Source organism: Dromiciops gliroides, chromosome 2 (genome assembly GCF_019393635.1).
Source record: "Dromiciops gliroides isolate mDroGli1 chromosome 2, mDroGli1.pri, whole genome shotgun sequence".
Taxonomy (NCBI): domain Eukaryota; kingdom Metazoa; phylum Chordata; class Mammalia; order Microbiotheria; family Microbiotheriidae; genus Dromiciops; species Dromiciops gliroides.
The window spans coordinates 88,758,572-88,782,921 of NC_057862.1; the positions used below are offsets into that span (position 1 = coordinate 88,758,572).

The following is a 24,350-nucleotide window of genomic DNA, read 5'->3' on the forward strand; positions in this document are numbered from 1 at the left end:
TCAATTTAACTTTTGTCATGACAAAATGTCATCTAATTCATTAGATGATGACACAGAAGAGATGGTAGGGGTACAGGATGGAGTTTTGTAGTAGCTTCAGCAATCAAGATCTTATATGGAGGCTGAGGGAAACAATGAATTGAGGTAGAGACTGAAAAATAAATGGGCTCCAATTTGCCATTTTGATGCTCCTTATATGTAACACTTTCAAAATGCTTTCCTTTCAATATTCCCATGAAATAAGAATCGCAAATATTATCCCCCCCCCATTTTATAAGTCAAGCAAGTGAGAATCAAAAATATCCTTTAACTTGTTCATGGTCATACAGTTAGGAAGTGCTACAGCTATGCCTTGACTCCAGGTTCTTCTCCCATGAGAAGCTCAAGGCCCTGCCCACTGTGTTTCTCAGTGCAGAGAGAATGGTGAAGATTTTGGTGAATCATGGTTCACTCTTGGACTCGTAATTTTCTTCCTTCTGCAGACACTTACCTATGAAATTACCATTGAAGTCTACAGGAATTCTTTGTATCCAAGAGATGTGCCTGAATCAATAAATCAGACTTTGCCCCCACCACCATGGCCCCCAAACTCCCACCAAAGCCCAGAGCCTCCTGAAGGAATGTATTGATCTTTGGAGGATGATAATTGATAGCTTTTATTCAGGCACACATGTTCTCTCAGAATTGGTTTCCCACCACCTCCTTTAAAAAAAATTTTTTTTAAAGTTCAGTACCATCTTATATGATTTGAGGAGACTCATTCAGATTTTACATGGTGAGGATAATTGTTTTATTTTCTGAAAAAAGAACAAAAATGAACAACGTTAACAATAACAACATCAGTAAAACTCCAGCTATGGGTATCATTAAATACAGTGGATAGAAGAGTGATGACTAATTGGTCCAGTACAATCCAGTCAGGTCCAGAAAGTTCAGCAAAGAAGGTCCAACCTAGTCATTCCCTTTAGGTTTCCTCATGAATATTTTGAAGCTTGAATTTCATTTCAGTTACCTAAACATCTGTTAAGGATGGAAGTTGTAGAAAGCTGAGGTGTTGAGGGCTAGAGAAGATTGAAAATTCTGATCAAATGTGATGCTGTTGCTCATGGAGTTTATCATTGAGCAAGGGAGGGATTGTGAGTGGAAATAGGAAAACTTATAACTTATAGGCTACTACAATATTACAAGTGAGTAGTAAAGAGGGGCTGTATCTTTTAGGCTGAGAATTTTGGAGGTAAAATGAGCAGACTGGAATTTCCCCAGTCTGATTTGATCTCCTAACAATTCCTGAAGATGGAAGGCAGGATTATTAACTCTGGTGTCCCTGAAGCTTTTTATTTAATAAGTTAGAAATAGTTCAGGCTCAGAATTCTCCTCCTAATCCTAGAGAGGACTGAGTTACTGACTGAATATTAGAAATGAAGAAGAGAAAGACACAAAGAGAGCACCAAGGTTTCAAACTCTAAATTCTTACTTGGAGATTTCATAGGGAGTAAGGTGACTAAAACAAAAAGCCGGGTTTATTTGCAGGGTTCAAGTTTTGTCTTCAGGAAAAAAAAAAAAAAAGATGGAGATGGGGAGGGGCTTGTGGGTTCTTACCCTCCTTTTTATTTCAATCATTTTCTTAAAAAAGCTTTCCATTGTTCATTCTACTTCCTCCTCCCCCCAAAGGGAGGCATTTCTTGTTTGCTCAGATGTGCTTAAAGCTTTTACCTATGCATATGCCATATCAGGGATAAAACAAGTTATCTGAGAGATTAGTGTGACAGACATTCCAGTCTTCCTTAAGCAAAGTAGCTTTTACAGTGGGGAAAGTGATGAAATGCACAAGGTGGCAGTTAATAATAGGCTGTGCTGAGAATATTAGTCATTCCCCTGTATTGAAAGCAGAGAATTGAATACAAAAAAACATTCATGTTGTATGATGCTGGGCATGATTGGTGGCGCCTCTTTGGTTTGGTTTTAAGCCTCTTCTTTACAAATTGTTTTAAAGGAAAAAAAACCATACTTTTCATCTTGTAACTTGGGGTGTGTTTAGTTTCAAGTAAATGTTGGTTTTTCAATCCTCTCCCTCCCTTGAATGGAATAACTTTGCAAACCCCAGTCCATAATCCCACCTTCCTCAAAAATGTTTCATTTCAGAAGCAGGTGGCATGGTGAATTGTACTTTCGTGAAGTTAACAGGACGTCATTGCTCTCAGCTGTGTTTACCAGTGTCTCCCTCCTGACCAGCAAGGATGGTCAGAATGACATCTGGCTTGTACATCAGAGTCAAACCTGAAGGATGTCACAGGAGGAAAATGTGTGCAAAGTCTTTGCATCAGAGAGGAGGAAAGTCCTTGTTTAGTAAACGAAGCTGGAGGGAAGCATTTGGCTGTGGGGAAGGCTGGTTTTTGAAGGTTCAAGGTATTCTTTGTTTCCTGTTTTTGATGAATGAAGCTTCAAGTGGTCTTTGCATTGATTTTTTTTTAATGAAAAAAAGAAAAGAGAGGTGACTTTCAACATAAACCAGGCAATACTCTGTGGTCATCAAGATTTCTACAAGCACTCATTACATCTAATTTTTAAAATATATATATATATATATATATATCAAAACAAAATATGGGAAAAGATGATAGCTTTGGGGCATCTTCACCCTTTGTGGTATAAATAACATGTACTTTTTCTATGGTTCACACAAGAAAAACCAAAATGACATACAACTGGTAGAAGCTACTTAATCCCCCGCCAAAGAGTATTGTCTATGACGATAATTTGGAGAGGCACTTTGCCTACACCTGTTTAGTTCTTTCCAGTCTCCTGGAGACACCATCACCACGTCACTTTGCTTTTGCACATCACTGAACAAGCACAAAAGGATTAGTGGTGTTTTCCTTCTAGCATTTCATGTGGTGCGGCCCCTCGAAGTCATTTGGTTACTTTGGGGCTGGAGGCTTTAGTTTTCACGAAAAAAAAAAATTCATGTCCATGTCCCTTCTGCTCCCCCTACCCCAAACTTGCATCTTTAACTTGGGCCCCTTAGACTTTGCTGTCTCTGTTAAGAATGTCTGTTTTGGAGTATGTAGGAAAGCATCAAGCTTTTAGGAATGAGGTGGCAATATTTGAGCAAAGGATTAGAAAAAAGGGGGGAGCCAAGAAATTAAAACCCGTAACTGTTGGGTCCCAAGGTTCTCCACAAAAACAGTTTTCTTCTAGTTGTATCTGGGTGGCCTACTCTTTTGGGCAGAAATTCACAGTTCAGATGGAGAACCAAAAGGCAGTGGATAGAGTCAGGAGGACCTGAGTTCAAATCCAGCCTCAGACACGTATTAGCTTTGTGACCGCCCACAAATCACTTAACCCTGATTGCCCCCCGCAATGTAGATCTAGTCCAAAATAAATGTATAGCTGATGGCTGCTTAGTAGCCCATCGCCCTTCCATTGAAAAAAAAAATTACTATTTTTTTTTTTTTGCATTATGAATATCTCTCTTCTTCCTTAACTCATTGAGGCATTCCTTGAAAAAGAGAATTAAAGAGAAGGTTGGGGGTGGGGGAGCAGTTCAGCAAAAATAACTTGGACATCTATTTACTCTGATGGTATGTGCAATGTTTTACACCCATGGTCCCTCACCTCTGCAAGGAAGGAAAGGGAAACAGGTACATTTTCTCATTATTATAATGACATAGTATACCTTGAACCTTTTGGAAACTTTGGTATTCCTTTCCTTTCTGTTCCTATTTCATCTTCTTCCTCCCCCTGCCCCCCTCCACCCCACATGCTCCTAAAACTCTTGTCCAGAATCCACTATATCACATAGGTAGAAAGCCTAGAAAGACTGAACTGACTGTATTGAGCTTGTCCATTTTAAGCACATGAGGCGGGACCTTGAAAAGGCAATGAACTCATTCTACTAATTGTAATTAGCGTGAAGTATTTAGCAGGTTATTGGCCTCCTTAAAACTTCAAAGTGCTTTGTTAGCCCTTCTCTTAATGGCCATGCTTAATTCTAACTGGGTTAGTGCCCTTTTCTCTGCAACAAAAACAAGCACCACCTACTCTTTAGAGAAAACTAGGTGGAGTCTTAAAAAAAAAAAAGAATCCAGGTTGTTTTCACTCATCCTCTGATCTAGAAATATTCTTTTCTCTCCATCATCTTTTAGTTGCTAAGAAACTGTTTTTTCGAGAGAACTGTAATTAAATTTTGATTTTAATTTCAGGATTAAGCAGGAAATGTAACACATGCTCACTGAAATGAATGGATGATTGATAGCATTAAGCTTGTCTGTTTCCAAATCAATGTAGGGAACTCAATGTGATTAGTGGCCCTAAGTATTTCTCAGTCACAGGGACTCAGCTTTAGAAATGTTCTTTTCCAACAAACGCAGCTTAACTTTTTAGAAATACTAAGGCGCCCTGTGTATTCTGGGAAGCTAGTTACCCTGAGCTGGATTAATTTATAGGTGTAATTTAAGAACCCCTTTATTCTTCTGGTCCCAGGGATGCAGGGTAGTGTTTACTGACCTTGAAGACATTAAGTAACTTTGCTGTGGTGTACGTTGGGTGACCTTTTATCATGTTATGCCAAAAGTCGGGGGGACTGTTATAAGCAAACGTGTTATTATGTACAGAGTAGGAATGGAATGTTAGACAATTCCAGTGGTCAGTTTGTAAAGATGTCTTCTTTGTCACTCAGGTATTTTCTCAATAATTACTCCTTGGCATGAAACAGACAATGTTGGTTTTCCCTCTCTACACTGTTTAAGTTTGAATATGGCATTCAACACTTAACTTTTCTCTTCAAACACTCTCCGCTCACTTAAATGAAATTTTCTGACAGCTAAAACAAAATATCCAGAGAACCCCATTCTCAGTAATGAGCCTTTAACATCTTCAATCTGTATCTATTACAGATTGATTTGAGTTTCATTCTAGTAGTGAAGCCAACCTTCCAATTAGTGATAGATGCCTATTACTTTTGGACTTCTTGACTTCACTTGGAATTCCTACCAGTGATTCAGGAGACATTTTTTTTAAAGGTATACACACTCACTGTTTTCATGCTAAGTTGCAGTTCATTTGCAACTGATCTTTGAACATAATTTTTTTTTAAATTGCAAGTCATAGGTGAGCCAATTGTTAGCACTTCTGATTTTTAAAAATGTTTCTTCCAGGCCTCTCTTTAAAAAAATTACGGTTTAATAATAAATTATTTTTGTAGCTAGTTGGAACTAAATTTTTTTTAAATGTAGAAAAGCAATTTTGTTATTAAGTAGAAACATAGTGTTGAAGTAGCAATCACCCTTGACAATCTTTTGTCAGGGAACAATTAAGGGTAGGCAGTGTTTCACTTTTTTTCTTTATATCTTCAGTTCCTGGAACTCAATAAATGTTGAGTGATTTATTCATTTGAATCTCTCTCTCTCTTGCACTTTCTCTCTTGCTCTCTCTCTCTTTTTCTCTCTCTCTCCCCCCCACTATTATAGTACCTTTCATCCAAGATGTTATTAACACAAGTGATGACATCATCATTATTACATATATTAGGTACCATGAATTCAAAGAACTGTGCTAGGTGCTGGAATTAGCCATGGAAATTCTCATTAAGGTCTCTTCCCGTGGCTCATGTAAACAAGCAACCCAACTTAATTGCTCAGTAGAATTATTAAGCAGTAGGAGAGTAAAGAAAATTTCCATTTGTCTTCCCAACTCTTCAAAATCTAGAACAGGGAATTAAAAAAAAAAACCATGGTTATCTAAATCATGAACCTGTTTCTTAGAGGGGGAAGAGTTTGACAGACATTACTGGAAGGTAGATTGAGAGAAACGAAACGCATTTCTTTGCTGAAGTTGGCATACTAGGCCCAATTCCAAGATGTTTCAGACCTCATTCTCTGACTTGTTTAAGGGCAGAGAATAAGGTTGCAAAGGAAATCAAAGCCTGATGTGGAGAAATGAAACATGAGGCCTACTGACTTTTAAAAAACATTTTAAATAACATTCTCTAAGGTTTCATTTTATACTGAAGGCAGCTGTAATAAGTTTTGGGAGATGGTGTAAGGTTTCTATTAAAGAGAGATCATGCTTGCAGTTTTTGTACCCAAAGTGAGAAAGGGTGTGTGTGTTGTGCTGGGGTGGGGGGGGGGGAGGTGGAGAGAAGTTGGAGGGGAGGATTAGATATTATTTTGTATAAGGTGAGAATGTTTGAAAAGTGAATTAAAGCCTTTAAGGGATAATATATTTGGTATGCTGTAATTCACATATGAAATAATATTGAACCATTCCTAAGTTTTTAAAAATAGCCTGTGTAGCAGTGGAATAACTTAATAGCTACAACCCAAGCACGTTTACGCTAAGTAAAATAATACTGTTGCTTTGTAGTGACCTGTCGGTGCTGCTTTAGTGACTAAATTCCCAGTAGATGTTTGGAGCATGCCAGATATATTGGACTGCATGAAAGATCCCATTGTTCATTTAGCATCATTATTTGCTCTTACACTCACAATGTTTGCTTGTGAAATAATTTATTGGAAACAAGCATGTTGAAGAAAGGGCACTTGATTTGAAATTCAGTTGATTTGGCTCAGAATATTTGAGCTTTTCTAGCGCCTTTGCTCCCAAGAATAAATATTTAGGTTCACTGTACTTAAAACACTTAGCTTAAAAAAGAGAGAGAAAAATGAAACAAACCATCCCACCTGTCCCAAGACTTTCCAGAGCATGGAGTAAATGGCCTGATAGGCAGGTATCCCTCATCTCTGGATCACTGGTTCACATGTGAATGGAGCCAATAGGGACAGAAATGATTTAATGTTTGATAGGCATGAAAGAGCGTACTCTGTGAAAGAAGGAGTATGGGTATCCAGTCAGGGGGCATTTTTTTTGTCTTGCAGAGGACATCTTCATAATTCATGTCAACTGAAACTCTTGGTCATGGGGACAGGTGGGGGAACCTCAGAAGGAGCAATGAACAGGGAAGATTAACTCTATCATTACCACCTAGGCAGGATGGCTGGCCAAGGATTCTACAAGACTTCACATCTGAGTGATGAAAGGGCTTAATTCTCCACAGATGCCCAGGTTTTAAGATGCACAAATCATTGTCCTACTTGCCAGGCATTTACTGAATGATTATTTGCATGTGACTATGCTGAGTGCTGTGTGGGACAAGTAATATCAGGATGGTTTCTTTGAGAGCTTACAATCTAAGACAAGTGCATTTTTGATGAATTTTCAAAGGGATTAAAAACTTTGCTGTGTACATTTTCTGAAATACTCCAAATTTGAGAATCAGAACTTTCAACCTCTTTACTCACCTGCCATGTGTGATATTGGGCAAACTCAATACCTTTTTGGTGCTTCGAGATCTCTATAATTACATTTCACATCAGCAAAGTGGTTTGAGATCCTTAAATAAAAAGTGGCTAAATGTAATCACCAGTTCCTGATTTTTAGTTCTTAGAGGTCAACAGCAGACATGTAATAAAACTCATTTGCACATGGTTTGGCTCTTTTACAAAAAAAGTCCTGTTCAGTGATGACTTATTATTAATGTCCCTACCATGAAAAACTCAGCAGATTAAGGATTTAACTAACTAATTCTAAAGTAGTGCATAGGGATAGTCTTGGTATATTGTAACATCTTTGGTTTCCTCATTTTCCATTGCCAATTTTTTATCAGGCAGGTGGAAAGTAGAGGTATTGGTACCTATGGTGGAGAGAAAAATAGAGTGTGATGTTCTGTGTTTCCGTGACTATAATTTTACATATAAATAATATGGTTGGTGGCACAATGATTAGAATGCCAGGCCTGGTGTCAGGAAGACTCATCTTCCCTAGTTCAAATCTGGCTTCAGATACTTACTAACTGTGTGACCTTGGCAAGTCACTTCACCCTGTTTGCCTCAATACCCTCATCTGTAAAGTGAGTTGAAAAAGGAAATTGCAAACCACTCCAATATCTTTGCCAAGAAAACCCCAAATGGGGTCACAAAGAGTCGGGCGTGACTGAAACAACTGAACAACAAAATTTGCTTGGGATAGGGGATGTAAATGGATAGATCTCCAGGCCAGTCAATGGCAGGACATGGGGATGTGAGACATTTGTAGTGGTGGTTTCCAGTACTTTTCCTATTAAATATAGAATAGTATAGTGTGAACATCTCTATGTTCAATTTTTTAGTACCTTGGGCTAAGCAGCTGAAGAAAAATATTTTGGGGGCAGCTAGATGGCGCAGTGGTTAAAGCACCGGCCCTGGATTCAGGAGTACCTGAGTTCAAATCCGGCCTCAGACACTTAACACTTACTAGCTGTGTGACCCTGGGCAAGTCACTTAACCCCCATTGCCCCGCAAAAAAAAAAAAAGAAAAAAAAAAGAAAAATATTTTGGACCATTGAGGTCTATGGAGGAAATTCTCAAATTTGAGGGAATTTTCCCAAACTGGGCTTCTGGGAGATCCTTTTCCTTGGAACAAGAGGCAAGAGTGAGGAATGTAAGGTCAGTGATATGCCCCATCACTCAGGCAGGCATCCTTCAAGAAAAACAAGATGCTGGCAGTACTTTTGGCTCCAGTGTCACTTAGAAGACACTGGAGGATTTCTCCCTGTCTTTTGAATTATAACCTTGCCAGGATAACCTTGAAGTCAGAAGTAAATTCCATGGTGAGTAGGGATTGTAGTGAATTTAGCAAGGAAGGGAATATGTTGGATGGACTTGGGAGGATTTGGGATTTTGACTAATGTGGTTGTCATACTTCTCAGAAATTTATTTTCTACTTTATAAATATATAATGTAACACTGTCTTTGGAAGTACCATTCGTGGTATTCATTTTGTCTCAACTGATTTCCAGGGTGTTAGGTTTAAATTCAGGGTGTGTTATTTGATGAGCTGCCCCCATGCATATTCATGGCTTCTGGCCCTGGACTAAACAGACCGAAAGAAAAGAAATCACATTTTCTCTGTCAAAATGTCAAAAGAAAACCCTTTCCCAGGCTCATTAGGTGGCGTGTACCTCATCCTATGATCTTGCAAACTCAAGTTTTAACAGAGGTTTTTTTTTTTTCCACCCATTTTCTGAATGAGTGTTCTTTACACAAGTGCAGGGCTCCAGTGGGCCCCTTTGAAGTGTCGTTTTGTGTGTGTGTTTTTTTGTTATACGTTTGTAGTGTTATTTCTGAGGAGTCAGCTGACAGGCTTAGAGGCCTCTGGCACAAGTTCACTAATAGTTTTTTTGGCAATGTACCTTATTTATGCATCTTTTCTCCCTCTCTTTTTTTTTCTTCTCTTTCCTTCCCCTAAACCTACTTCCCACAACCTACCCCCTCCTTTTTCTCTTCTTCCTTTAGAACGATCTCCCCATCGGCCCATCCTCCAAGCGGGGCTGCCCGCAAATGCTTCCACAGTGGTTGGGGGTGACGTGGAGTTTGTCTGCAAAGTCTACAGTGATGCCCAGCCCCACATTCAATGGATCAAACATGTAGAAAAGAACGGCAGTAAATATGGGCCAGATGGATTACCCTACCTTAAGGTTCTGAAGGTGAGAACGTTCTGAATCTGCCAATCTCTACCACACTTACCTGAAAATGTTATAGCCCTAGGAGTCTTGCAGATAGATACTTAGTCTAATTTACTGTTCATCCTAAGAGACAGTTAGATCTTTGACCAGTTGGAATTAAACGAAATTGAGACATTGATGACTGCTCATGTTTATGGATAGATTTTTAAATATAGAATTAAATTCCTGTTAATTATATATCATATTTTAGGAAACCATTCTAGGTTTTTTCTTATTCTTTAATCTTCTTTCTTTTAACCCCTGAAATTCATTCCCAGGGTATTCCTAATTTTGGTCTAGAAATGCTATTCATATTAATGTGCTGGTGAAGTATTAGATAAGATCTTTGTGAATAATCTATTTCTTATGTATAATCACTACAAAGACCCCATTTTAGAAGCCACATCATCATATATAGATAGCATAAGGAGGAAACATGGCTGACACTATAGGTCATTTGGATAAATGTAGGTCATTTAATCATCTCATAAAGGGCATCTCCCATATCCAGTACCTATCATAGGATCTTGCACATAGTAGGCTTTTTGTAAACGTTTGTTGACTTGTCGAATAACAGGTTGTACCTCATGACCATTATTCTAAAGGATAATCTTTTAAGAGAACTTTAAGCAGATTATTTAAAAAAAAATTTAATGACAGCTTTTGTTTGACCGCACATTTGCTTTCCAAATATATCCCTTCACCCTTTCCTGCCCACTGAGGCATCATGTTTGAAAAAGAATGGGGAAAAAAAGGTAATTCAGTAAAACTAACCAATATAGCAAAGGAGTCTGTCAGTATATGTCATGTTCAACACCCATATGCCCCCATCTCTGCGAAGAAGGGAATGAACTGCTTTTAAAAAAAAATCTCTTCTTTGGACAGGCAGATTCTTTTAAGTAAAAGTTTCTAGAGAATTTCAGAGAGTTGTTCAGCCAGCAGCACCAAGAGTGAGAGCAAAACTGGCAGAATATTACACAGCCACTAGGATCTGAAAGCCATTCAGTTAGAGAACATGGTTAGATATTTCTCTCTCCTTGCCCTTTCCCTTTTTAACAATGATCTTATTATGTTCTTTCTTAAAACCACAGCCTTTTGGACATCGGTGTTTAGGCTTAATGGACGAAGTTTGATAATGGACTGTTGGTGGTGGGACCATAGAGAGAGTTAAGTCCTTTCTGGACTGTAGTTACAATGTTCTCCTATGTTATTGGTCTATTCTAGCATTCGGGGATTAATAGTTCCAATGCAGAAGTGCTGACTCTGTACAATGTGACTGAGGCGGACGCTGGAGAATATATTTGTAAGGTCTCCAATTATATAGGGGAGGCCAACCAGTCTGCCTGGCTCACTGTTCTGCCAAATAAACAAGGTAACACTGTTTTTTAAAGAAAGCTGGATGTAGAAGAGAATTGGTGCTTTGGGAGACTGCAGGCAGCTTATAGGATAACTCTTGTGGCCTTGGTACATTTATAATAATCCTCCTTTGGTGATGCAACTGGGACCATGCCAGCAGCCATGGAAAAATACCCACAATGTTCAGTTTGTTCGAAGTAATTTATTCAAAAGATAATGCTCTCCACTCTCACTCCCCAGTTGGAAGATGTTCTTTCTGGTCTATGAGATTGATGCTGCATTTCCCCCCCATCATGGATACCATATACATATTGAGATTTAAAAATACATCCAAGTAGCTCTTGATTCCAAGGATGACTTCTCTTCCATCTCAACCCTAGAGAGACATTTTTATAATCACATGACATAGTTTGTCAAATACATACAGAATTCTTGCTGAGATGCTTGATATTCATGATTTACTCCTTTGGGATTTGTTTTTGTATGTCTAATTAATCTCAGGACATTTTCAAGTGTTGAAGTAAGTCACTATCTGTTGCTATCAGTCACAGAGCATTGAGTTTTTTTCCACCTTTGATCAATCACTCTAAATTTTCCAGTGTGTGCTTTGTTGCATTGAGGAAGATGATAGCAGAAGTTTATCCAGACCTTAAAGGTTCTTGGAAGACTTCACGTCCATTGTATTATTTTTTCCATGACTATGACAACTTTTCTTTGCACTCATAGGATCACAGATGGAAAGCTGTAAGGTACTTAAGAAACGTTCTAGTTCACCCCCTCATTTTATAGCTGAGCAAACTGAAGCCCGGACAAGTGATGAAAGGGTTTGTCCCAAGTCTCACACAGGTAGTAGGTGTCAGAGATGGGATCTAAACACAGGTCTAGGCTTTGACACTTAATCCTGTATGTGACCTTGGGCAAGTCACTTCACCTTTGTGGGTCTTTGTCTCATTTCACTCCATAGCCATGTTATTTTTATTATTAATAATAATAATAACTGGCATTTATAGAGATTAAAAGGTTGGCAAAGCACTTCACATACATCATATCATTTGATCCTCATAATTGCCATGTGAGTTAAGTGACATATATAGTGTTATTCCTTATTTTACAGATGAGGAAAGAGGAACTGAGAAAGTTAAGTGACTTGCATAGGGTCACATAGCTCATAAATACCTGAGGCAGAATTCGAACTCAGGTCTTCCTGACTCCAAAACCATTCCTTTATCCCACTTCTCTTTTCACAATGGGGAACTGCAGTCAAGAGGACCACAAGTAAACCTGGCTTTGGGGACTTATATTGCTCTAAAACTACCCTAGTCCAAAATGAGAAAAAGAAAAAAAAAAGCGAGAAAAAAAAAGAACGTTTGTGGGTTGATTTTTCCATGTCATTTGATTGCATGCATGTTTAGGTGGTGAGGTTAGGTTTGGTGATGGTTGTTTGGTGATTACTCTTGGAGGTGAGCTGGGATCTCTTGGTAAACATCTTCACCTTTTGGTTGTGGGCTTTGTGGATGGGGTCGAGTCGGAATCTCCTGGTGACCGAGCACCCGCTGAAGACAGAGGGCCAGCCAGTGCCTTGTGGTTCCATAACCCCTTCTACAATCATTCCTATATTGTCTAGCCTTTTTTCTTGCTTCCCTTGTTTTCTAGGCCGCCGGTGTTAACACCACGGACAAAGAGATTGAGGTTCTCTATATTCGGAATGTAACTTTTGAGGATGCTGGGGAGTATACGTGCTTGGCGGGTAATTCTATTGGGATATCCTTTCACTCTGCATGGTTGACAGTTCTGCCAGGTATATACTGCTCTCTCTCTCTTTCAGTGGTTTTTCCTCTTTTCTTGGTTGATTGCTATGAAATTAACACAGCTTCTGTCTCAGAAATGGCCCTTTTAATTCCTTCACAGTGATGAATACCTTAGGAAAAAATATGTGTATATGCATGTGTGTGTGTGTGTGTGTGTGTGTGTGTGTGTATATATATATGTATATATATATATACACACACACATGCACACATATATATGTACATATATTTTTTGATTGGAGAGAAGAAAGTTGTCTCAATAATTCTCTTGCAAACATACCATCACAGTTATGATCAAGTAAATTTCACTCCTGAAATCTAAAGGAAATTATTTTCTGTGCATCTAGTGAACTATCAAATCAGTGTTTAAATTCACACACACACTCACACACACACACACACACACACACACACACACACCTCTTTCCCTTAAGGAGGAATTAGAAATGACTTTGAAAAATTTTAAATCATTTTTCTCATTTTCAGGGAAATTTCCCCACAACCTCTAATCTCTTTAAGTTGCTTTGAATTGGATTTTTTACCTCTTCAAACCAGATCTGTGTATTCTGAGGTGCCCTGTGGAAAAGGGCCTCTTTGTGGAGGGCGTACAGAAGCAGTGTGTTACCTACCTTTGGGAATCGGCTCAGTGCATGTTTTAATAAAATGAATCCTTAATTTGCTTTTACTGCAAAGCATGCTCTTGCCATCTTGGGATTGATGTTATTTCTACCCTGCAGAGAAATCAACATCAATTATGCTTTATTGCCTAAAAATTGTTGCCTGTCTGAATATTTAATCTGAGTACCTCTCTATCCTAGTCAAACTTTCTTGATAATCACTGTTTGCTCAAATGCACCTGCCTTGGTATTTCTTTCTTTTTTTTTTTATACTGAACAGTCTATGGTTTGCTAGCTCTTGACATACTACTCTAGTTATTAATTTCTTATTATTAGATAAAGGTTACCTAGCTGCATGTTTACTTTACATACAGCAAATGAATTGATGGTTAAGTTATGTGCTGGCTGTTGAGAGTTCTGTCTTATCTTGTAGGCTTTTATTTTTTCCTGATTAAAATTTATTAAATAATTCCATTGCATCTTATTTTCTCTTTTATTTTATCGTGAATCTACAATGTAAACATTTGCCTCTAAACAGTGAGACACTGCTAATTTGGGCTTGCTTTTTCATGCAGTGCTTGTGTTCTGCAATGCATTAAATGTCCTTTCTTAACTGATCTGCTTGACTATATGATGTAATATTAACTAAGAAGGAGGTAGGGGACAAACACTACTTGGGAATACTCTGCTTGCAGTTTGATGAGTGACTTCCCTGGAATGCCCAATTTTGAAGGGAGGGAGGAAATATCATATCAGACTTATTGGGAAAAGCACCCTACTTAGTAAAAAAAAAACATATGCCTATGCATATAAAAATCAACTTTGAATGTCCTGTCTTTAAAGAGGAAGGCTGTGTTGATGCTATCTTCCCTCATTCTACCCCCATCAAATGGAATTTATCCAAGCCAGCCACTGATAAAATATTTCAAAATTTTATGTTTTCATGGATTTTTACAGAAAGTGTGTTGCAGAAGATTCAGTCTTTATATTGACTCTATTTGTTTATTCAGTTAGGTAATACTCTGAATTATATTTAGGAATTCAGAACTTTTTAGGCCAGTTTAACTAGATGAATATTTATTCACTTCTTCATACATACTTGTATTCATCTGGAATAAATTATCTGTCAGTTTTTCCTTTTGAGAGAGCCTATCCAAATACATACAAGACCAAAGCCTTCTTTCTACCTCCTAAACAAAAAAATGAGCATAGTTCAAATTTTAGAATTTCTATTTTTAACAGTTCATTAGACACTCTCATGCCAGAAGAATCTTTGTGTATGTGTGTGCAGTGTGGTGCTTTGATACTGCTGTAAATGTAAGAAGCAGTAATTTCTCAGAAAATATGGCCCAGTAACCCCTCCTGGGTAACTCAGAGGCAGTTGTACATTGAATTTAAGAAGAGCTGCTGACTGTAGTTACATGGGAAGATGACCTGGGTCTCCCTTGATGAAATGGGATACTCATGAGGGTTCATCTTCATCATGAATAAACAATAGAAGGGGGAAACATTTCAAGAGTTCTCAGATGGCCTGGGATGTTTGTAAATTGGAATAAAGTTTTGCTAAGTCTGTGTCTTTTAGGGAGCACAGACCTTTTTTGGGTATGATTCCTTTAACTAAATTTTTCATGTCAGTACCATGTTCTAACTGTGTGGCCTGCTTATTCCTCCTCTGTAATTTGCAATCTAGCACCTGTAAGAGAAAAGGAGATTACAGCTTCCCCAGAGTACCTGGAGATAGCCATTTACTGCATAGGGGTCTTCTTAATTGCCTGTATGGTGGTGACGGTGGTGTTATGCCGCATGAAGACGACCACCAAGAAGCCGGACTTCAGTAGCCAACCAGCTGTGCACAAGTTGACCAAGCGCATCCCTTTGAGGAGACAGGTAACAGAAAGTAGATAAAGAGTTTAAAGAAATTTACTCATTCCCAAACTACTCAGCCAGCATTTGCGTTTTTTCTTCTCTTTTTCTCTGGTCTATGCTTCTGAGATTCAGAGAGAGAGAGTGGGAGGGAAGTGCCCAGAAATAATGCCTGGAGCAGATGAAGTTATGTTATGGGGCTTAAAGCCATGCTTTCTCCCTTGATAAAGGCTATTCTAGGTCTTTTCTAAGGCAGCTAGGTGGCTTAGTGTCTGGAGCACCTGGTCTAGAGTCAGCAAGACAAGAGCTCAAATCTAGACTTAGAATACATACTAGCTGTGTTATCCTGAGCAAATCACTTAACCCTCTTTGCCTCAGTTTCCTCGTCTCTTAAATGAGCTGGAGTAAGAAACAGCAAACCACTGTAGTATCTTTACCAAGAAAACCCCAAATGGGGTCACAAATAGTGGTACACAACTGAATGACAGGTCTTTTCTTCAAAGACCAAAAGCTTATGGGAGAGGGATTTTAATAGAGAATTTAAAAGCTGGACTAGATATGATGGGAAAAAAATGATATTGGGAAGAAATTCCTGAAGTGTGTGTGTGTGTGTGTGTGTGAATAAGGGGATGCAGCTTAAATAAAATCCCTTTAGCATCTCAGAACATATATTCCATTTTATTCTTAAAGTAAAACTCTGCAATGGCTAGGCATAGGGATTAGGCTAGGAAATGTTCCTTTAGGTGGCATATAGGGGAGGGGAATGTGGACCCAATTGAGATATTTGTTTCCAACTAGAAAGATCCAAGAACTGTATCCAGACTGTTCCTTAATTTCTGTCAACCCATAGCTAATATTTCTTCTTTTGTTTCTTTTTCTTTTTTCTCTTTCTTTTAATTTTTAAACATAATTCTTTACTTATTTTAAAAGTTAATTACAGGGGGGCAGCTAGATGGCACAGTGGATAAAGTACCAGCCCTGGATTCAGGAGGACCTGAGTTCAAATCCAGCCTCAGACACTTAACCTAGCTATGTGACCCTGGGCAAGTCACATAACCCTCATTGTCCCCCCCCCAAAAAAAAAGTTAATTAAAAAAAATTTGAGTACCTAATTCCTTCCCTCCCCCACCCACTGAGAAACACATTAATTCACTTTTATTTTGTTAACTGTATATGCCTGGATAGGTTGTGATCTTTGTGTTGGAGGGAATACTTAACCCATCTGGATTGATGAGATTATAGATTCCTTTGAGAATTTGGGGGTTCTGACATGAAAGTTCCTCATTTAAATGTGTCTATGGATTGAGTGCTATGATGTGGCAACTCACAACTAATTTGGGAATTTTGTCTATAAGGTAGCATGGTAGAGAGAACCAACTACTGGACTTGGGGTCAGGAAGACTTGGATTCAAATCCTACCCAACTGACTGTGGCCAAGTCACTTAACCTCAGTTAGTCTCAAGTTCCTCAACTGTGAAATGAGGATAATAATGGCTCTAATATCTACCCCCCATGGTTGTATCAAGGCTGAAATGAGATAATGAATGTAAAGTGTTTTTTCAGTTTCAGGGAACCACATAAATGCTCGGTTGTTGTCTTTCTTCTGGCTCTTCAATTCCTGCTTATGGTTGATCCAAACATGAGAATATTTCTATTCATATTTTAAATCATTAAAGTCCTTCACAGGTAGATGGAAGTAAGGACTTATTTAATGCTTATTTCTTATCCATAAAGAACTTTTTTAGACTCTGTAATAGAGTTTAAATAAATTCTGAGAAATAATTTGACCAAATTACACAACTATTTAGAATTTTACAAGGAATGGAATATATTTTTTCCAAATAGTTACAGAGATAGTTAAATATATAGTGATCTTTGACTTCTCCTAAGCCTTTGTTGGTGATGATGAAGCTGGGGATATAGGATTTGGATCAGTCAGGACATTTTTTTTTCTTTTATGCTATCTTATTCATTTTATTCTTGAATTTCTCCTTGTATATATGTGTATTTATAGGTTGGTGAGGTATTAATGTTAGGCCTAGAGAAACCATCCTACTTGGTCCCATTCTCCCTCCCCCCCTCTTTTTTTTCCTGTGGCTGCCTTTTCATTTCTCTGTGGCACACCCCACTCAGATTTTGGCTATTTTGCTTATTTGGGGCTATTCTCTTCCTTCACAATGCTCCTACTTGTTTTATTTGGAATGTAATTGCCCTGTCTTTAAATATGGTTGAATAGTTTATGCAGGCCAAAGGACACTCTGGTGTGAGGATCCTAGCAATACCAATCCCCCCTCTGCAAATTAAAACCTCTGGGAGATTGTTAATTTATTAGAGGCAATGGTGACACATCTCTGCTCACCATATATATTAAAATATAATACATCAATTGTTCTTCACAAAGAGGGCTTTTCAGGCAAAGCCACTTAGCCTGAGAAGGAGATGTGTATCAGGTACCCAGATAAAAGAAGTTTATTGGACTGTGGCCTGAATGAAAAAACCTGGAATGGCCTGCAGATATGCCGATGACAGAGAAAATACCATAGGCATGCCTAGCATGCCTTGCTCCCGTCTCCAGGTTAGTTCTTAATCAGGTGACATTAAGCTTTACTCTCTCCAAGGGATAGGTCACTTGTAAGGTGTTTCCTTTTAATGTGTCTAACCATAGCAGCCATTCCCCTAAAGTGGCTTTATGGGATCCTTAATTCAGTATGACATAGATGAAAGCTTAATGCGGGATGATCATTCTGTGTTTCATCATTAAGAACCTCTTCTCCCATCCTTCCCTCCTGAAGCATAGTACGTGGATTTTCTGTGTTAAGAACAACGGAATGGATTATCTTCTCTTCAATTTTGGTCTCTTATAATTTATTTACATGCATTGGATTTATTGAACTAAGGCAACCATTTCAGTTTCTGGCATTTTTGAAAGGGTGAGAGAGAGAGAGAGTGTGTGTGTGTGTGTGTGTGTGTGTGTGTGTGTGAGAGAGAGAGAGAGAGAGAGACAGAGACAGAGACAGAGAGAGAGACAGAGACAGAGACAGAGACAGAGACAGGTGAAAAGGTGGAGACGAGAGAGAGCTCCTCATTTTGGGGTATCAAGTGCTGCTTCTCCTTTCATCTTACCCTCTTCTGGTATTTTTGGCACATATTGTGTTAAATGAGAATAACAAGATGGTGGTCAGTCCGGTAATTTTAATAAGCTCAGTTGCTGGTTCTCTTAGATGCAGGACCGAGGGAGCCAAGTCGCCTGGTTGCTCCTGTCACTGACAGCAGCCAGTAGTCATTGTTGGGTAGTCTCTGTACATCTATGTGTTAAAGAAAAAAAAGGCTTGGGTTTCTAAGCACTTTCCACAAATCATTTGGAAGAAGAAAACAGAGGATGTTTGTTAGGAGGCATGTGGTGCTGGTGGATTAGTTGAACAGGCTTTTTTCAGTAAGGACATCAGGTTCACTTTTGGCTGCCAAGACCTTTTATGGAAATGTGATGGAGCTTTTAAACACCTCACTCTTTGCATCTCTACATTATAAATTTCCTTTATGACACATACGCAATGCTCTCAAAGGAGTCTAGATTATTTTTCTGTTTCTCTGTTTGTCTCTGTCTCTGTCTCTCTGTCTGTCTGTCTGTCTGTCTGTCTCTCTCTGTGTCTCTCGGTTTTTCCAACCAAAAAGGTGCTATATGTATGAATAGGTTAAAATGTGGAGGGGGGGGTCAAGTTATCAGAGAATTTCAAGCTGAGGTGCTCTCTGAAGCATGGGACAAAGTTTTCCTGAAATACACATGAAGGATCCAAGTGAGGGGAGGTCATGAAGTATGAGGGAAATTTTAAGTGATAGGGGTATGGGGCCCAGGGATTGTTTCATTCATTATATTTATGTCTTCAGTTCCCAACACAGTGCCTGGCACATAAGTGCTTTTAATAAATGCTTGTTGGTTAATTGATTGATGGTTGATTAATAATCAAATGTGCTACGTTAAAAATGAAACTTCTTTAAGAAAATTAATTTCTGAAACATGCTGGGCACCACATGATCTTGAGGCTTTCTTTTATTTGGGCGAGCCAAACAGTTTTAAAAAAATCTAACTTGAGCTGAGAAGAATCTCATTGGTTCTAGAAAATATTTTGGTAGTTAAGAGTTTTCATGGGTCATTTAACTGGAATCTGTCCTTCAGTGTGAGTCCCTTGCCTACTCCCCATCCCCCAGCCTCCATGAACTTTCCCCTCCCCAACCCTGCAAAAAGCCCTTGATGACTTGGCCTTCCAGCTTGATTTTGGACTGGTTAGAAATTACAAGTCAGCACAGCAAGGACTGGGTAGCTATTTCCGCAGATTAGCAGTTTTCCCAACAAAAAAGGATCAGGGGAAGGAAGCCCTGGTGATGAGAACCTGTTGGTTTGCTAGGTTTTTGTTGCTTAAGTTTTGTTTTGGAACCAAAAGAAACCCCTGAACTTTTATCTCTGACCTTTATCTTAGCCACCTGCCCAGAGGGAGTAAAAACATTCGTTTGGGGGGTTTGGTGCCAGATCAAAAGAAGCTCTACTGTTTTGTTTGCTGTTTAGGAATGGGGGGAAAGCTCCCATTTCATGTAAGTTGGGGGGATGTTTTTAGGCAAGCCTTCGGAAAAAAAATTCTTGAACAAATGGTGAAAATTTTATTCTCTTCTCCCTTTGCTTCCATCATCTTATCTTGACTAATCTCTCTCTCTCTCTCTCTCTCTCTCTCTCTCTCTCTCTCTCTCTCTCTCTCTCTCTCTCTCTCTCAGTGTTCTTCATCTGGTTGTCAAATAATTAATACTATCACTTGCTCTGACCCCTTAAAACAAAAACACAAAACCTTGCTTAATCTCACACAAATATTGTCAAGAAGTATACAAGAGAATAGGATTCTGTGAAGAACTTGATTTATGACACGTGGTAAAGAGATTCAGGAAAGTGAGGAAACTGTATTTGAAACAATAAAAATAAATACTAAAATATGCCTAACCAAACTGGGGAATAGGAAAACAATTTATAAGACCTATATCTTTGGTTGTTTATAAATTGCTTAATTAACACTATCACAGAAATATTCTATGGTAGAATATGTTCAGATTGAAAACAAATTGCAGATAAAGTTAAGAGGAAAATCTAATATGGCATGATCATGATCTTTCTGGAAAAATAGAGGAAATCTCATTGGGTAAGAGAAATTACAGGATTTACTAAAATAGAGTAGCAGAATAACTCCCTAGGAATTAGGAAACTGGGATGGAAGTTGAAATTCCATGGTATCAACTGTAAATGAAAATAATTTCTGAAGCCCTGTAAACCTCAAAGTAAAAATGGGTGAATAGAAAGGTACTCATTTCTCTGCATGTATGAAGAAAAAGAAGTTAAAATCAGAGCACATTATATGGGAAATTAGAAACCACCTAGTATAGTCCTTTCATTAGGTGCTTCACAAACCTTAGAGCACTATATAAATGTGAGGTATTATTATTGTTATTATTTTACAAGTAAGTAAACTGAGGCCTGGAGAGGAGAGGTAGCTTGACAATAACCCAGCAAGTTAGTGAGAGAGCAGGAGTCTAGATTCCTGGTGTCCTCATTCCTTGTTCAGTGTTTTGAATCAGCATGGTTCAGAAACAAGTAGGAGGGATTCAAAATATACTTTTGTGGGATGACTGCTAGAACTCAGCATCTTTTCCAACCTAGAATCAAATAAAAGCAACACAAAATATTAAGCACCTACTGTGTGTCGAATACCTACTATGTGTCGAACTACTGTGCTTAGCATTGAGACTACAAAGGCAAACCAAACAACCAAACCAAAAAACCCCCCAATCTCTGCTGTCAGGGAATTAACAGCTTAATAAGAGAAACAGCACACAAAGGATTATGTTCAAAGATAAACAGAGGATAAATTGGAAGCACCTGGATTCAAATCCCTCCTTTGAAACTTACTGGCTGTGTGACCTTGGTTGGGCAGCTCTCTTAAGATGTAAGTTTCAGAGAAGATACCAAATTGTATTAGAAGAGGGTATTTTCCTCATCTAGGACTTGTATCTACCAGTGAAATCATAATTCTAGTCCCTATCTCCCTCTATATCATATTTTGTTTTGTTGTTGGATGGTTGATTAGTTGTATCTGACTCTTTGTGACCCCATTTGGAGTTTTCTTGGCAGAGATACTGGAGTGGTTTGCCATTGCCTACTCCAGCTCATTTTATAGATGAGAAAACTGAGATAAATGGGGCTGTGACTTGCCCAAGGTAACAGAGTTAGTAAGTGTTTGAGGATGGATTTGAACTTTGGTTCTCCTGATTTCCTGCCTTATGTTCTATCCACTGAGCCACTTAGCAACCCACATTTTGTTTTAGTCCTGTGATTGAATTGGTGTGAAGAATGTCCAATCTGGAAGCTACCTATACTGGCACAGATCAACATCTATCTGTAACTTCTACTCTTGGAGATTCATCTGATGTCACTGAGTGGTTCAGTTATTGTTTATGGGTACTTTGTGTCAGAGAGAGGAACTAAAAATAGGTCTTCCTGATTTCAATGATGGTATTCTGTCTGCTTTCATATAGCCACTACATAATGCCTTTTACATATGTGTATATATGTAAGATAATGAGATGAATAGAAGTTTTAATACACGGTGAAGTCCATTTAAGTTAATAGTCTGATATAACAGCCCCCCAAAAGGTATTATGATCTTGGGTTAGATGGAGGCAGAATGTCCAGACTGAGAAATGTTTTAATGGGAAAAACAATAATACCTGATGTTTACATAGAGCTTTTAAAAATTTGGGGGGCAGGACAATGAGGGTTAAGTGACTTGCCCAGGGTCACACAGCTACTAAGTGTCAAGTGTCTGAGGCTGGATTCAGGTACTCCTGAATCCAGGGCCGGTGCTTTATCCACTGTGCCACCCATCTAGCCCGCCCCCCAAAGAGCTTTAAGAAGGCTCTCAGTTTTACTGTACTTGACCTTTAGTCAAAGTCCATAAGTAATACTGTGTTCAATTTTGGGTTACACATTTAGGAAGAGCATGAATAAGTGGAAGTATGTCCAAAGGAGGGCTGGCAAGAAGGTGAAGGCTCTCTGAACTATGACGCATAAAGACTGGTTGAAGAAACAGGGGGTGTTTGTCCTGGAGAAGAGAAAACATGGCCTGGACATGATAGATGTCATGTGGAGGACTGATCTGCCTTTTTTTGACTGTAGAGAAGCAGATTCCATTGATATATAAGGAAAAATTCTTTAACAGAATAGGCTGCCTCAGGGGGAATGAGTTTCCTAGCCCAGGAAGATTTCTAGTGCAGATTGAGGTACCATGTTTTGGGTGGTAAAGAGGGGATTCGCTTCTAAGGGAAGGGTTGGTCTAGATGACCATAAATATCCCTTTTTACCTTACCCTTCTATTTTTGTCTTGTGTGACTTGTGGGAGTAGTGGCAATTAACTAATGATATTGTTAACCGTGTGCAAAGATACATGCTTACTTTAACATTGGAAAAATCTGTAATTTCTTTAGTGTGGGTACTTCCTGCAACAATGTAGGCCATATAAACTGAAACTTCCTTTGTATGTGGTATTCATGAGTTATGGCCAAGAAAATATAACATCTGATGGTCAACTTTCTTTTGGTAATAATAATGATGTTCCTAATAATAATTATAACATTAACAGTAAGTATACTAATAACAATAATCATACCAGCCAACCTGTATATAGTGCCTTAACTTTTACATATACATACATGCATATAGAATACTTTATATGCATTATTGTAATTTGACTAGTTTCTCCAATGGTAGCTAGTTTGGTCCTTAGAAAAAATCATTACTAGGACAATTATCCAAAATTTAAAAAATATATATTAGAGCATGACTTTTGTGGGTGATATTATATAAACATAGGTATATGCATATATTTATGTATACATACATATATAATACATACATATTTGTGTTGTACACATGCATATCTTTAATCATGTATAGATAAAGACATGTATATAGGTATAGCTAGATAACTAAATATAGGTATATATATAGATATATAGATATAGCTATATATTATTCAACATATATATGTGCCCAAAATATGAACATATATTTATATAGTTGTGCACACATTTCAGTTTATATGTATATATAACAGGTATTTATCACTATAGGGAATATGTAATATCTTAGTAAATAAATAATCAATTTAAAATGAAATTTGTATACTGAAAATGTAGAGAAATCATAAACAGTGCACATCAGTTAAATCAGAGAGAATGATTTTTGTTATGACTCTATGCTGGAATTTTCTGGCATATAAAGGAGACCAACTATATGACTGTTTTTTAGAATTTTTTTTTTTTAGGGGCAATGTGGGTTAAGTGACTTGCCCCAGGGTGATACAGCTAGTAAGTGTCAAGTGTCTGAGGTTGGATTTGAACTCAGGTCCTCCTGAATCCAGGGCCAGTGCTTTATCCACTGCACTACCTAGCTGCCCCCTATATGACTGTTTTAATCCAAGTTCTGGATCATGGGGCCAAATTAATTCAGTCTTTAGGAAAAACCCAATGTTTCCAATGAATTGTTGCTCTCAAGATGCAATTTGCCCTAGTAAGATAATAACAGGAAGAATGATGGCCAAAACATTCAGATCAATAAATGGATAGAAAGTAGAAGGATGAGGAAGAGAAGTGGAAAGGAAAGAAGTAATTTTTTAAAAAATGAATGTTATACTATCATTAATCTGGTAACATTAGTGTCTGAATTCATAAATTGGAACTAGGAAAATTGAACATATCACCCCAAAGTAAATCATTATGTAATAATACTATTTAATGAACACACTTCAGTGTTTATTGAATTGAAGAATGGACTTTTCTGATTCCCCCTCCCTCAAATCCCTTGTATTATTCTGCATAACCTTTCTATCTTAGTCCAATTTTTCTTACTTGTGCGTGTATCTCCCACACCCATTATTTATGGCAAGGGGTTGTCTTTTTTTTTCTTTCATCTTTGTCCATAGTGCTTAGCATATTGCCTTGCCTTTAACAGGATTTTTAATAAATATTTGTTGTTTGTTGACTTGCATTCTTGTTAATAAATTCTAGCAGACTGCACAATCCTTTTTTAGCCAAATCTCCCAACTGCAGGATATCAAAATATAATTACTGCAAAAA

General features: G+C 38.1%; 1 protein-coding gene across 6 annotated transcripts in view; it reads left to right on the top strand.

The window, feature by feature from the left end:
• FGFR2 (fibroblast growth factor receptor 2) overlaps positions 1-24,350 on the top strand; it is a 120,351-nt gene that overhangs the window by 67,098 nt on the left and 28,903 nt on the right. For 4 of the 6 annotated variants that reach the window (XM_043982639.1, XM_043982643.1, XM_043982641.1 and 1 more), the window contains 3 exons: positions 9,330-9,520; positions 12,548-12,692; positions 15,010-15,212. In XM_043982639.1, the coding sequence (XP_043838574.1) occupies positions 9,330-9,520; positions 12,548-12,692; positions 15,010-15,212 (539 nt within the window). The remainder of the gene's footprint in view (positions 1-9,329; positions 9,521-12,547; positions 12,693-15,009; positions 15,213-24,350) is intronic. The other 2 variants (XM_043982642.1, XM_043982644.1) reach the window with 1 other exon arrangement.